Raw genomic sequence first — 15,852 nt, forward strand, 5'->3', positions numbered from 1 at the left:
GATGCCCCCGCCCGGGCTGACAGGACGCACTGTGTGTCCCAGCCCCCAGACAGCCAAGCAAGTCTTACCCGCAGAAGCCAAACCACTGATGTATGATGAGCAAGAGGAGACACAGAGTGCAACAAGCGACTTTCAGGCGGACTTTATTCCACTCGCAGTTCAAAAAGACGTTTTCCTACAGCGGTGGTGAAAACAGGATAAATAGGTCCCCCCTACGGCGTCACTACGGGCGAATCCCTCTTCCAGGCACACGTTGGCACACGACTGCAACGTCTTGCAGAGCTCTCTCCTAGCTGGACCCTGTGCTCCGGATATAAAAGAGGACCTCATAAATCCCTGAAGCCACAGCAACAACAACAAAAATAATGATCGTAGCAAAACAATGAGAAAAGGCCAAAGCAATTAACCCCGCCAAGTGGCCTCTGATCCAAGAGTGCCCAGCGCAAGCTAGTTCTACTCAGTGTTACAGTTTGCTCCGTGCCCTTTACCTAATCTAGGATTCACTATATATGAACAGTCCTCCCCTCCATGTTGAATGCTAGCCGAATTCTCTATCCACTGTGATTTGATTTTTTCTCCGTGGTGGTTCCTGTGCTTATTTCTGCTAACCAAAACCCGCTCCTTGTTTGGTTGGAAGGATGTAGCCCTCCTCTCTCTTATAGCTGAGCAGAGGAGCGTTTTTTGTTGTACTAGAGAGATACTTTGGCAGCTGGACTCTTAGCCGTACCCACGAAACGGTCTACGAGGGTTCGACTGGCCAGCTGCGTGTTAAATCCTGCCACAGACCCTGCCTTCAGGGAGCTTATGGGCAAGGCAGAAAGAAAGAAAGAGTTGTCCCAGGTGGGGAGGTAGGTTTCCAGAGGTGACATTTCTAGTGATAAGGGGAGGCAAGCGTGGCTTTTATGAGAACTTGGCTGAGGGCAGACCGCTCACTTCCTTGATGGAATGGGCTTCTCTGAGGTTGCCTGAAGAGCCCAGTCGAAGAACAGATTAGAGACCACGCTGTCACGTGTGGAGGCCACCTTTTTAAAATGAAGCCAAAGGACACTAACCTTGAAATTGCCTTCCTGCCCACTTGTTGGGGGCACATACAGGTTTTCTTTGTGTCACGTGTAAGCTCACGACTGCCTCCGAGTTCAGTGGCAGGTTCATGGTTTCATGCGAAATCCCTGCTCTCGTAGAAAACAAAGGGAACAGAGACCGTTCAGAGAGTCAACGCAACTGTGAGTTCCTGCAGAGTCTAGAAGCAGTGAAGGGACAACGCGGATACTCTACGTCGTTCTTCTGAAGCTGCGCGGCCCCAGGCCGCAGTCTACCCGACGCCGAGACGCTTCCCTCAGGGACCCTTTCCCCACACCGCGTTGAGAAAAATCAGTGCTAACATTGCCCATCACTGCCCCACTGAATCCATTATAACTTGAAAGCAGAGGTTAGGAGGAATTGTGTATTTGTTAAAAGACAATCCGGCACGTTCCCAGCACATGTACACCACCCACATCACCTGTATGTTGTTTTAAATATCTCTCTAAGGCATCAAGTCGGAAGAAGTCAGTGGTACCCATAGTAGTGGGTATCGTATCGTTGGTATAATGTCCTTCGTCTTAATAATAGGAGTTTGTAAAACGGGCATGGGCCACACCCTCAAACACTCCCTCTTTGGTCCCACGGCCGGCCGTCGCTGCCGTTAGGAGCCCCGCATTAGCAGAAAGGGGCAGCAGGTGCAGAGCAAGCCCGGGTTGGCTGAGTTCGCCGAGCGCTTTCCTCTGGCCCCTGAGCACACGGGCCAGTGCTTGTTGGAGACCCTCCCCGCGGCCTTCCTTCCTCCCGCCCTCAGCAGCAGAGGTAGGAACACGCACGCAGTCTATCTTTATCCCGATCGCTTCTGCTTGCCAAGCATTCTGTTGTTTGTTTTGGTGTTTTCCCCACCTGTTTAGACGAAGTGGCATATGCACAGTATGCCTTAAAAGAAAACAAGAAACTGACACTCGGTTGAAACGCTTAAAGTTCAAAATCTGTTTTGTGCTTGAATAAGGCCGAGAAACAACATGATAGCACTTCACCATTCTTGCTGCCCGGTATCGGAAATCGCCTGATGGCTCTTGGGATGCTTAGAATCCAAAAGCAGCCTTTTTCAGTAACTTGAGTATCGTGTCAGATTGTATCACGTATTTTCAGTGAAATGTTTCAAGAGACGTGGGTCACAGATCACAAGGAACCAACTGATATGTGTGATTACATTTAATAATTCTCTCCTTGCCCCTGAGTGCAGTAGCAGTGGGATGTCTCTTTCGGCATCGAAAACCCAATCAAATTGTTATTATTATTAGCTGTCATTTATTGAACACCTACTATGTGCCAGGCACTGTAAATAAGCACTTTGCCTATGTTAATTCTTTTTTTTTCATTTTTTAATAAACATTAATAAACATTCATTTAATGTTTATTTAATTTAATAAAATTTAATAAACATTCATTTTTGAGAGAGAGACAGAACGTGAGCGGGGAGACAGAGCGGGCAGAGAGAGAGTGGGCAGAGAGAGAGTGGGCAGAGAGAGAGCGGGCAGAGAGAGAGCAGGCAGAGAGAGAGCGGGCAGAAAGAGAGGGAGACACAAACTCTGAAGCAGGTCCCAGGCTTTGAGCTGTCAGCGCAGAGCCCCCCGCGGGGCTCGAACTCACGAACCATGAGATCATGACCTGAGGTGAAGTCGGGCGCTTAACCGACTGAGCCCCCCAGGCGCCCCGCCTATGTTAATTCTTTTTAATCCTTCTAGAAACTCTGTAAAGAAGATATCATCCCACTTAGCAGATGAAGGAATAGTAGCATGGAGACATTAAATAATTTTCTCTTATTAATTGGAACTAAAATTTTAATTCATACCTGTCCAATTTCTTACGCTCTTAAAGTTCTTATCATTATCTTATCATTATCATTATCATTATCTTATTATGTGTTATGTAGACTGCTGTCCAACTTAAGAATCTTCACTGACTTTGTTTCCGAGTCTCAGACAATGACTTTCGGGAAATGGTTAGAAATTTTATTTTAATTTCATACCTTATGTCAGACACGGATTTCTCCCCTGAATTCTGTCATTCTATTTATATTGAGCACACTTCATAAGCTAATACTCTGAACTTAATAGTTTTGATGCTCAGGTACTATATAGTAATATATTATATATATATATATATATTTTATTATTAATACCCTACGTGCTTTGACAACATCAGATAGCTTTCAATACAGAAAAGATCCTCTCCAAATAAAGCATCTGGCAGCAAAAGTGGAAGAACATGAGCCAGAAGGTGAAGTCGGGGGCTAATCGCGGCAGCAGCCTAAGCGGAGGGACGCTTAATGTCTGCACTCCTGTTAGCCAAGTCAAAAAGGGAAAGACGGCCTATCCTGTGTTCATGGAAACCTTGTCGAATAAGGAAAACAAGGCTGTCCTGTTATATCTGTGTTTTGAGAGTTAATAATTTTCACAGTCAGAACATTTAAGATAAAGTTCTCTTTTTGCTTTTACTTCATCGCCATCTTTGAATGTATAGTTTTTCATTATTAAAACAATATAACACTGCCATTTGCCTGGATAATATTGGAGGCTTGCTTTAAGACTACCTTCTAAATCCAAGCACAGTAATTTCTGTGTTTTCCCTTTTGTTCTTCAGAAAACGAATGTCTACCCTTTCCCCCCTGGTTGTAAGCATAATAGGGATTCGGGGTTGTTTCCTGCTTTCCGTGATAGACATCTTTTCCTGATTGCAACAGAAGCCTCATCAATATCATTTTACTGGTTGCATAATGTGCCATTAAATAGATGTAGCATAATTTCATTAATCATTTCGCTGTTGGTGGACATCCGAATCACCTCTTATTCTATAATACCAATAAGGATTTTAATGAATAATTATTTCAACTTTCAGTTGAATAATAACTTATATCTATTAAATTACCTTTCCTGACAATCTCCTCTATGCATGACACACACTTCTGGAAGGCAGGAACAGTATTTTTCCAATCTTCTTTTCCCAAATATGGATTCTCAATAATGTAATTAATAAATACATCCTGCGTGGCACCTGTACCTCAAAAGTGGCTGAAAGTGATGGTGTTTGGTGTCGCTCCTAAGTTGGAGAGTGCATGGATAGTATTAGACCGACGTCTACCCTCAAAAAAACCTTTAAATTTAAATTGATATGATTAAAATAAGGGTCTGGAATGGCACTTTGAGAAATCAGAATATGAGAAGGTGGCGGTGGGGGTCCACATCACGGCCTCTCCCACCACCCCCTCCTTTTTGCGCTTCCTTTTGGAGGTTCAGGCACAGACAGAAGTGGTGTCTATTGATACGGCTGTGAATAAAAATCCATGCAGTAAACGTGTGATCCACCCATCTATGGGCAGAAAGGGACCCTTCTCTGGTACTGTGTGTAATTGTTGAATGCATCTGTGCGCTCACTTAAAGCCCATCTGTACCCTGCTACCCAAACGTGCTTTCTCCCTGTCAAGTCAGGTGCTCAGAGCAGCCGGCTGGGGCGCGGGATGTACAAGAGTGCCTCTTTTAAACATTAGGAGTGATTTTTCCCCCCAATCAGCTCATTATTACTCAAGATGTAGAATCATAACAACTCTGAGAATCTCTGATTTTTTATTTACTATTTGGATTTTCTTCTGTAAAAACTAAAATATATATATCAGTGTTGTCTTGGAATAGTTGATATTTTTTTCAGGGAGATCGAATCTGCACTATTTATGGGTTTTGCACTATAAAACTCTGCAGCCCAGTCACATGGCTTCTTTTTCCTAAGCCATCTGTCACAGAGGTCTGGAATTTTATGTGAATGTTGGTTGTGCAGTCTTAACCCACGTTTTTTATTTTTTTAATGAAAAATGTCAGCAACTACAATATTTAGCATTTTACTTCACATTGGCCATTAAACTTGATTACTATAGCTCTGTTTCATTGCTATAGTTACATATCAGCTATGATGCCAAGAATTATTTCGATGGGCTCACGGCAGAATACATTGTTAGATCCCGGAGAAAGCACGTGGCACGGATATGGTTAATATCTTGGATTTTTGTAACTAAGGTTTATTAATGCTGGTATAAAAACGTATTTGATATTATACAGATGGCATAAGATGTTGTGGTTACTAAGTTATTATCCCGGATAAGCTGCACTGTCAAATTCAGGGCTTAAAACTATCACAGGAGATTAAACTATTTACTAAAAAGGACAGAAAGATATAGCCAAAGCATCTTAGCACAAACATATTAGAAGTATATTTACCTCCCACAAATTTAATAAAGCATATCTACCTCATGGGCTGAGAGGTTGAAAATAGGAACTTTGCAGGTGAAACAAGTGAACAGAAGAGGGGTTTTATTTTCTGATCAGGTGCAAGCAGCGAGCCTTTGGAGGCGGCTACCTTGGCCCACCCTTCAGTGGCAACTGTTGGGGGGTGGGGGAGGCAGAGTGTAAATGGGGAGTTAAAATAAATCCCCCGGGAAGTAACTGGCTACCATATGTGTTAGGGATCTTGCTAACGTATTCAAAGAGACCTCCTGCTTTGCCAGCCAAAAGGAAAAAAAAAAAAGCGGAGACATTGTCCAAGATTTAATTGTGAATTGGTGGATGATAGTGAAAATACCCGAGAGGTATTTATCTGGCCCAGTTAGGAAAGAGCCCAGCACGCTGTCCCACGTTCTGAGTTACTGGATGGCGGTGACCACAGTCGACGAGAGCACAGAGGCCGTCCTTAGGATGCATCATTTGGACGATCCGGAGCACCTGAGCAGTTGTTGGGCCTTGAACCTTAAAAAACAACAACAACGAAAACATAGCCAGAGGTATCCCAAGGAGAAAGGCTGTGAGGTATCGTGAGTTTTAGTTTCATACTAAGTATCTGGAAAATAATCATCTTTGTTGTGCAGTTTCACTGTATAATTTACTCCCAAGCAGTCCCGATGGCAACTGCTACCTACCGCCCCCCCTTCCCCCCAATCAGCAACGGTTTGCCCTATCTGGCCTCCCACCCCCGCCCCCACAACGTAACAAAGCTTTTCTGGTTTAAGTCACCCAGGGTAAAAGGTCACGTTCCTATGAATCTAATATTTCAATAAAAATTCTCTTGCAGCTGGTTATTTTTGCATTTATTTGTGTTAGGTTAATACTGTGATGGGGGGGGGCGAGCTGGGAAGGAGTGCTGTGCCTTTTTATAAACTCAAGTGTTAATGCTATAAATGATGAATTGAGAGTGATAATTCTGCAAGCCAGGAAAGGAGATTTAAAGCTAAACTTCAAAAAAATACATAAAACAGGGTTAGCCAATACATTTAGCGTTTGGAACATCTTATTTATATTAGGCTCTACTTTGTTTAAACCCAGAAACACGAAGCTCGCTAATGGCACTGCTCTTAAAAGTCTGCCTAAGAATTGAACATTAACCAAAGCAAATCGGAAAGCTAGATTTTAAATCAGATATACTTACATAAAAGCTTGCATTTAAAATGATCCCTTAAAAGCCCCACATGGCTAGCTGTAACTGCAAACTGCTTAAATGTTTTTCTGTTTCCTATTGTATACCAGGGAGCCGAGATAGAAGTGGATGAAAATGGCACATTGGACTTAAGCCTGAAAAAAAATCGAATCCTGGACAAAGCTGCACCCCTAACTTCCTCTAACACTTCTATTCCAACTCCTTCCTCTTCCCCATTCAAAACAAGCAGCATTTTGGTCAATGCCGCCTTCTATCAGGCTCTCTGTGATCAAGAGGGCTGGGACACTCCTATCAACTATAGCAAAACTCATGGGAAGACAGAGGAGGAGAAAGAGGTATTGTTTCAATATGTCAATCACTAAGTTTAAGACACAGCATGATTGGACAGTATTCTTAGCTTTTTTTTCCTCCTGAATTATTTTTCGTATTCCTTCCTGTGTAGACAATACATAATTCTGTACCTTGTTTCAGACTCTGGTAAAGTGGTGATCTTAAAATTTCATCAGAAATTGAGAAATGTATCCAACTTTTCCTGTCACTTACCTAAAATGACGTCGCCATAGTACATCGTATCCCCGTTTGGGCTGCAATTGTGTGCACTGAATGAGAGATTATATTATTCATCCCTTCAGAATACGGAGGCCTGTAAGGTGCCATATATAAGCCAGCACTGAAATGCCAACGTACTCATTCTTTCTGAACCAGAGGGTAGAAGATGAAGTCAAATCAGGGATAAGTAAGAATCAGGGCTAAGTGTCAGATTCATTCCCTTGGTTTCATGAAGGAACTATTAGGATATCTACATATAGAGCCATTGGCCGAGGTATGTGGATCATGAACGTTGGGCGTCTAGATTGTATCAATCCCAAAGTCAAGGAGATGCATCTGTGTATTTGGTTCTCTTTGGAGTGGTTTCACCCTTGAAAGCCAGATGTCACTGTGCAGGATTCATCAAGCCTTCATCTCCATAGTTTGAGCCACCTGGCTTAGTCTGATTAGTCCTGACTTAGAGTCATTCAAAAGAATTCATGGCCAGAAACCTCCACTGTTTAGACTATATGATTACAAATGGGACCCTGTTACAGGAGTGGTTCATTTTGCTTTGCTGTCAGGAAACTTGTTGATACTTGCTGGTTGATACGTTCAAAGAACTAAAATAGCTACTGTCTTTGGAAGTGTCCATCACCTTTTTGAGCTTTTTGAAGTTCAGAAAGTTTTGGGGGAAATACTAATTTGATTTTTAACATCTGAGAGCTTAAGTTGATGTAAAGAAGCATAAATGTGACATAGTGATCACAAGATTGGGTTGTTTCTGCAATTCTCCTTCCTTCCTTCCTTCTTCCCTCCCTTCTTCCTTCTTTCTTTCTTCCTCCCTCCTTCCTTCTTTCTTTTCTTCCTTTATCCCTTCCTTCCCCCCTCCCTTCTTCCTTTTTTCTTTCCTTCCTTCTTTCTTCCCTCCCTTCCTTCTTCCTTCTTTCTTTCCTTCATTTATCCCTTCCTTCCTCCCTCCCTTCTTCCTTCCTCCCTCCCTTCTTCCTTCCTCCCTCCCTTCTTCCTTCCTCCCTCCCTTCTTCCTTTTTTCTTTCCTTCTTTCCTCCCTTCCTTCCTTCTTTCTTTCCTTCCTTCATCCCTTCCTTTCCTCTTCCCTCCCTTCTTCCTTCTTTCTTTCCTTTCAAGATTGTCGATTCAGTCCCCCTCTGTAGTAGCCAGCTGTAGAGAACAGGCCTACCCTCCCAAACTGCTCAATCACCAGTTAGTCCAAGAGCTGAGAAGACCACGGCTCATCCCACTCTACACCACCAAAAGGCAGCCAAATCCTAGTCAGAAGATCTATTGTTAAGGGTTTGGTAAAAAGTCTTATGTCACATGAAGTATGGTATTTACAAAGTAAGCATAACTGTGTCGTATTCTTGGATGGATCCCATGAGGACAACACCCACCTTGTTTGGGAGTATCTCCATGTCATGTGCAGGGTGGGATGTAGACTTTCTGTCCCCACCCTTGTGACTGTGCTATAAATGGACCATGGTCAACAGTCACCAGAAATCTTCCCTCCGGTGTCAGACATACTGATTCAGTCTTGAGTAGTAATGAAGAAAATTTGTGTCAAGTAGGTTCTTGTTTTCCTTTAAGGTCTCTTGTATTGTTTGATCTTGGTTATAATTTTTGGCATCAGCAACAATGTCAACATTGCATTCACATTCTGAGACACACTTCCCATTTGGGGGTCTAGTAAGTGCCTGAGGAACCCTCCTTGGCTATACGTCTTATCAGCCAGAAAATGAGGTCTCATAATAAATATTTTATCTTTATTTCCAATCTCATTTATCTACGTAATTCCAAAAAAAATCTGGATACACCCTGGAGATTCAACTAGAGTATGTTCTTATCTAATGCTTGTATATCTGTGACAGTGTTTTGTTTCCCAGCAAAATTGTGGAGAAAATGGATTTGTTTAGATTAGATTTCTGCTTTTTTCAGAAAGGCTAACTTACTTCAGGTCTGACAGTAGAGACTTTTACTGCTACTGTTTACAACCTAAGCATTCTGAAATCTGGAATCCGGAAGCTGTGTGGAAATTCAGTGTCACTAAGAATAACAAAAGAGGACGTTGAAGATGCTAAGTGAGTTCTTGGGTCAAAGTGCTTGCCCTAGGTTTGAGTTGACAATATTTTTTAAGCTTAATATTTATTGTCACAGTTATTTGACCATGAGCAATTCATTGCTTGGGGAAACTATACCTGATGGGGACACACACACACACACACACACACACACACACACACACACACACAAAAGTGTTTCTAAAGCACTGTGACTCCCTAAGACAATTTCTCAGCCCTCGTTCTTTGTGCCTCCTTCTGCGCCAAGGTAATCTACAAACAGACAATGCTTTTCTCCCTGTTCTGAATCTTGTAAATGAAAACTGTGATACTTGATAGTTACTATTTTGAAAAAATAGATTGTATTCATTGTCCTCGTTGTGAAAGTAACAGAGGGACACCGTAAGGATAAAGATAAGGGATCTTTAGACACAGTGTCTCATCATCCTAACAATCCTGAAAAGCAGGATTGTGGTCAGAGTTTTTGGAGGAGAAAATTGAGACTCGAGGAGGTAAAGTTGTTGGTCCTTGGTCATACAGAAATTAAGAAATGGGCCTGGGATTTCCTAAAATGAAGAAAGAGGAGAAGGGTGAAAATAAAGAGAAGGAAAAGATTAAAAAGCACATCAAGTAATGGTGACAGCCGGGAAATATTGAGAAATTAGAAAGGAAAGGGAAGAAGAGAACAATGAAGAAACGGTACTTGTCGAGATGTGGCCAAGGCAACAGTGGACCAAGCCCCCCTTGACCCTGATCTACAGGACGTGACCACACTTTTCCAGTGAGCCCAATGGGATGCTGTGCTCCGCCCAGGCCATAAGCTGTGAAGGGTGGTCAGTTCCGCTCTGACACCCCCGTCCTGCCCGTTCCCACCTCCACCGCCTCCCCGCGCCCTGCCACACAGGACACTCACACACGTACACGCACACACAACCAGAAACAGAGCGATTATTTCTAATTCATTGTTATCTAGTTCATATGCACAACAGTTGCTTAATTTTGGTGGTAATTTTCAGAAAATATTGTCTGTCTCTCTCAGTGAAATAGCCTGTCCAGATGCCCCCTGCAAAAAAAAATCCTGAATCTGGAAAAAACTCAAAATATCTCGAAAGGAAAGTGCGGAGAAATAACTAGGGCTGTCAGTTGCATTCAACTGTCAGTTCTCCAAAGATTTCAGGGCTTAAAATGTTAAAAGTGCCAGATGCTATTATCTGTTATTCATGTTACCATTATGTTCTGGCCTTTACTGAAATCAATATAAACTTCCATCTGTACATTAAAGGAATTTCATTGCACCCATATACTTTCTAAATGCAATGCATATATACTGCATTCTCTCTTACATGTCCAGAGGATAAAATTATTATTTTTAAAATTATAGTTGAAATTTTGAAAAAAATTCTTCCAAATGATATTGACTTATTTTTTACTGGGTGCTGTTTAAAATTTTTTCTAGTATAAAATGCTTGTGCAACAAAATTAGGAATTCTTTTGTGATGGTCGTCTGTGTATATGCTCTCTGCAGGTTTCTAGGGGTAGGATGCTGAGTGAAGAAAAGGGAAAAAGACAGTTATTTCATAATGTAATTGCGTGCATAAGAGTCCATAGTTTTTCTAAGAAGCTGTGAAATATTTAAAAGGTCATATCCAATAAAATTATCCTATTAAAACGTTACCACATGTTCCTATTCCAAATTAAATGCCATACATTCTGCAAGCATTATGTTTATATACATTTTAGTCACAATAATAGCATAAATTTTCATAAGTGATCATTTCTTTCAAAATCCCTTATTCTCTTGCCTCTCATAATGTATAGATTCCGCAGTTCAACAATAGCTTATAAACTTTATATGTTTTTATGTTCACCCATAAATGTACACGCCTTTAGGAATACTGTGTTCTTAATTTTATCATGAAGAAAATAATAAAAGGCTCTTTTTCATTTTATGCCATTTTTAAAAAAAATTCAGCACCTAGACAGAAAAACAAAGGCTGTTTCACACTGAGACAATGTTGGATTCAGCATTTGTGTCTACTTTCAAAAAGCCAAGACATTTATAAATTCTAGCAGAAAACACTCCTCGGGTGGACTCCAGATAGCCCCAAATGGTGGTATTATCAGGTTTAAGGTCTTATAATTAGGAGTTGCTTCATGTTAGGCATTTACACTGTAAAGCTTGAAAAAGATAAGCGCCATCCGTCCATTTGGCTGTAGATTCCATAGAAGGAGCGTCAAAGTAGCATTTCTTTTTGTATCTTAGAAGGCAACTACTATCAGGCATCCATTTCTCTTTATTTTTAAACGGTGCATTATGATCTCCTACTGTTTTCAACATATATCCATTAAATACAATGGAATACTTAGCACTGTAAAGAATATACAGAAAGAAGTTGGACCAAACCAGGTTTTATTAATTTGGTCTGTGGATGGTGTTACTTGAGATGGTTTACCAGTGTATTTACCGCTGTGTGGTTTTGTGGAAAACAGCCGAATTGTGATCCCAGTAATTAATGAAAATGATTACACGTGCCTTTATGACTGAGCTCAAGGTTTGAATTTTTCCTTGGTTGGGAAAACCCAGGGAGTTTGTTTTCCCACTGATTTTGAGTGTAGACTCAGAATTATTAAAATATATTATATACGTTTTATTATATATATTATATTTTGCCATCACATTTTTATATCCATTTGACTTAAATGAGATTTACCTTGAATAATTCAGAATAGTTTTCTCATTTTCAACAGATCAGTACTTTTGAGAATTAGAATAGTTTTCCATATTAGTTAATCTGATTTTAATATTAAATCCAGGAAGCATTATATTTACTGGATATAAGCTTAAGGATGAATGTAAGCTAATTATGTAATTGAGGAAAACCATCATTAGTTTTCTGTAAGATAATATATCAGACGGTATATAAATTATTTGAAAGGATTGATAAATCTTCCTTATGAAATCAAGATCAGTATTAAGCTTAAAAGAAGGCCACAAAAATGAGGGGTAAGCCAGCAAGAAATTCCATCCAGTGAGTAAAAGCTTTACAAGATACTAAGCAAAAGAGGTAACTTAAGAAAATAGGAAATGATTTGAGAATAAAAGCAATTATCCAGAAAGATCAAACCAAATGCCTACATATTGTGGACCAATTATTACATCCTTAAACAATTTAAATGTTAACTTTTTGTATATCAAAAAGAACATTTTGTTAACCTAAATTTACTTATTCTTTTTCATTTAAAAATTTGTGGTTCACTTTTGCAATATTTCTTTTGTTTTACCAATGACTGCTGTGTACGTAAAGAACTATTTCTACATTCTCCAGGAAACATTCATTATGCAATAAAATCAGAAACATATTCACTATATAGCTCAAGAAATGCCTCTGTAGTTATATTTGCCAAAATGTCCTCATGAATTATAATTTTCTTTTCTTCACCAAGGATAGAGGTTCATCCTAATCAGGATATCATTATACTTTATTACCTCATTAATTTTGAGTACAAATCCAATGAGGAACTTCAGCTAAGTCATTAAGCTAAAACTCAAATTCCACCCTAATGACTCCATATACAGTTGTCTTTTCAGGTTCCCTAATGTCTTCTGTGCTTCTGTATTTTTTTTTTAATTTATTTTTTCCAGAAAGACCCTGCGAGCTCTCTAGAAAATTTAGAGGAAAAAAAGTTTCCTGGAGAGGCCTCCATACCAAGTCCTAAACCCAAGCTCCACGCGAGAGACCTCAAAAAAGAGCTCATTACGTAAGTCATCTTCAACGGCATATTCTGCGAGATTCTAGAACTAGGAGACTCAAGTTTATAATTTTGAGTAATCATATCCTGATTTGTGTAGCTGATTTTCGGAATGTTTTAGGACAATTTCAACCAGTCGATAGTTAAGTGTTCGATACGTACCGAAATTTCTGCTTAGAACTAAGAGAATTACAAAAATCAAAGTGTACATGACGAGACTTCATGCTAAGAAATGATTTAAAAACACAAAACCAATATAAAACAATTAGAAATGTTTACATTTTTTGTTCTGTTTGGCTCATCAAAATGTTTCGTTGTGCTTTGTTCTATTGTGTCTTTATAGTACCAGTTGCTAGTCTCATGGCCTTAGACAAAGTTTTTTAACTCATTTGAACCTCCAGTTTCTTAAATGTAAAACAGGGATATCAATAGTCATCTCATGAAATTGTGAAAATCTAATGAAATAATCTATAAGAATATATAAAATGCCTAGCGGGCAGAATGTTTTCATTTTGTGATAACTATTACTACCTGTGGCATAGACTAGGTCACAGTATTCTATGTAAGATTATTGTATTTTGTCCACTAAAGGCATAAATATTTTTTTAATAGGGAAGTACATTAATTCATGTTCCTATTGAAATTTTTTTTGATAAATTAATCACATTTAATGAGAATTTAAACAATTATTACATTGAAAATTTTAAAATATTACACCTGTGTTTGAAATACAGGCGGCAGCCATTTTCTTTTTGATTTTACAATAAATATTAAGTACCTGTCAGTAAATTAATGTTCCTTTCCATACATAATTAACAGTATTGTTATCACACAGATGATACGAAAAACTTACTACCCGTCGGTCTAACCTCCCTCGCAGACTCACAGATTTTCCTGGGAGGCGGAGACCGGGGTGCCTGGGTGGCTTAGTCGGTTGACTCTCGATTTTGGCTCAGGTCATGATTCCAGGATCGTGGGATCAAGCCCTAAGTCACGTTTCATGCTGAGTGTGGAGCCTGCTTAAGATTGTCTGTCTCTGTCTCTCCTTCTGTCCCTCTGCCCTGCTTATGCTCTCTCTCTAAAATTAAAAACAAAACAAAACAAAAACAAAGCAGAGTCCAGCTTTTTCTTTTTGAAGAGGAATTTTTACATTTAATTTGGGGATTCTGTTAGAAATCAATTACCGTTTTCACCATGATGAGTGTAGTGATGCTCTACAGTCAGTGGTGATGATGGAGTGAAAGATCCAGAATCCATTCTTCTTTATTTTCTATTATTTTTATTATTTTTAAGTTTATTTATTTATTCTGAGAGAGAGAGCACAAGCAAGGGAAAGGCAGAGAGAGAGGGAGATAGAGAATCCCAAGCAGCCTCTGCACTGTTAGCGTGGAGCCCGACACGGAGCTCAATCCCACAAACTACGAGATTGTGACCTGAGCCAAATCAAGAGTTGGATGATTAACCACCTGAGCCCCCCTGGTGCCCCAGATCCAGAATCCATTCTTAAGAAGGCACATCTTTTTAGGACTACTTGGGTCTAGCTATTCTCTCTATGGCAGTGGAACAATTGTTAATTTATTCAGTAATAATTAAAATAAATTTTTTTTAATGTTTATTTTTGAGAGAGACAGAGCATGAGCGGGGAAGGGGCAGAGAGAGAGGGAGACACAGAATCCGAAGCAGGCTCCCGGCTCTGAGCTGTCAGCACAGAGCCCGACATGGGGCTCGAACTCACGAGCGGTGAGATTGTGACCTGAGCTGAAGTCGGACACTTAACTGACTGACTCACCCAGGCGCCCCTTCAGTAACAATTTTTCGCATGCCTACCATGTGTTAGTAGGCACATATAGATGCTGGGAATTTAGAAGCAGACAAACTCTGCCCTTCCAGAAAGTGTCTCCAAGGAAATAAATGGGGTGTAGGGATAGAGAATGTTGCTTCTGGGTTGGTTGAATGAGTTGAAGAAATGTTTATGTTTTGATCAGAGGTTCTTAATCTGACCCTACTGACCCCAGAAGATCCAAGGCAGTGCTTCAGGGAGTGTGTGAACCCGACAGCATTTCATGTAAATGATTTCTTGGGTAGGGGAGGTAATGGTTTCCATCACCCCTTTGAGAAAAGGGTTCTGTGACTCAGAAGAGTTTGAAGACCAGGGCGCCTGATGGCAGTAAGCACCAGCTAAGACTGCGGTAGAGGCTGGGAACAGGGACCAGGTTCTGGGGGGGGGAGAGGGGAGGCGGGCAGAGGCCCTGAGCTGAGCCCTGAGGGCCAGCTGGACCTGGAGAGAGAGTGAGAATAGAGCCAAGCAGCAGAGAAGAGGGCCTGGCTGCAGGTTTGCACTAGCAAGCCGTGGGTTTTAGACAGAGAAGTGAGCTAAGGGTGTATACCTCAGGGGGAACAGTGCGCAGAATTATCGTGAGGCTGGAGGCCCTCGGGGACTGTGTCAGGAAGGTCACCTAAGACACCGACGTAGAGATTCAGACATGAGATCATGAGGCAGTGGCCCCTGGGAGAGGATGCTAGAGAAAGTCTAGAAAGAAAGGGACAGAGTGCTCATTACAGAACTTGAGGAACACACCTGAGCAGTGTGAAAACAGAAGCCCACAGAGAATGCAGAAATGAGGCCGTTTAGAGGTTCGGGAGGGTGACCGTGGCAAATGATTGCCATGGGAGCAAAAAGCTAACAAAATGCCAAACTGGGCATTGGGTATTATTGGCTTGCACCCTAAGTGGTTAAGAAAATGCTGAACAAACCTTGGGAAAATGGGTCTTACAAAGTCACGGAGGCAGAGAAGGAGCACGAGGTGGAGAAATTCAGAGAAGTTTGTGTGCAGGGACAGCACAGGGACAGCCACCGCATCAGTGCAGTGACAAAAACTAAGATTGTGGACTCGCCCGGCTCTCACAGCCTCATTCGGCCAGCCTTGGAGACGGGCGACTGTGTATCGTCAGAATTTAGGGTGCGATTCACACAAATTCCCTACGGACATGAGTT

The 15,852-nt window shown here is 41.0% G+C and overlaps 1 protein-coding gene across 9 annotated transcripts in view; it reads left to right on the top strand.

The window, feature by feature from the left end:
• ST18 (ST18 C2H2C-type zinc finger transcription factor) overlaps positions 1-15,852 on the top strand; it is a 144,148-nt gene that overhangs the window by 98,360 nt on the left and 29,936 nt on the right. For all 9 annotated transcript variants that reach the window (XM_086695286.1, XM_086695287.1, XM_086695284.1 and 6 more), the window contains 2 exons: positions 6,594-6,839; positions 12,751-12,866. In XM_086695286.1, coding sequence (XP_086551412.1) covers positions 6,594-6,839; positions 12,751-12,866 — 362 coding nt within the window. The remainder of the gene's footprint in view (positions 1-6,593; positions 6,840-12,750; positions 12,867-15,852) is intronic.

The sequence above is a fragment of the Puma concolor genome, chromosome F2 (genome assembly GCF_028749965.1).
Source record: "Puma concolor isolate L17-30 chromosome F2, mPumCon1.1.hap2, whole genome shotgun sequence".
Lineage (NCBI taxonomy): Eukaryota > Metazoa > Chordata > Mammalia > Carnivora > Felidae > Puma > Puma concolor.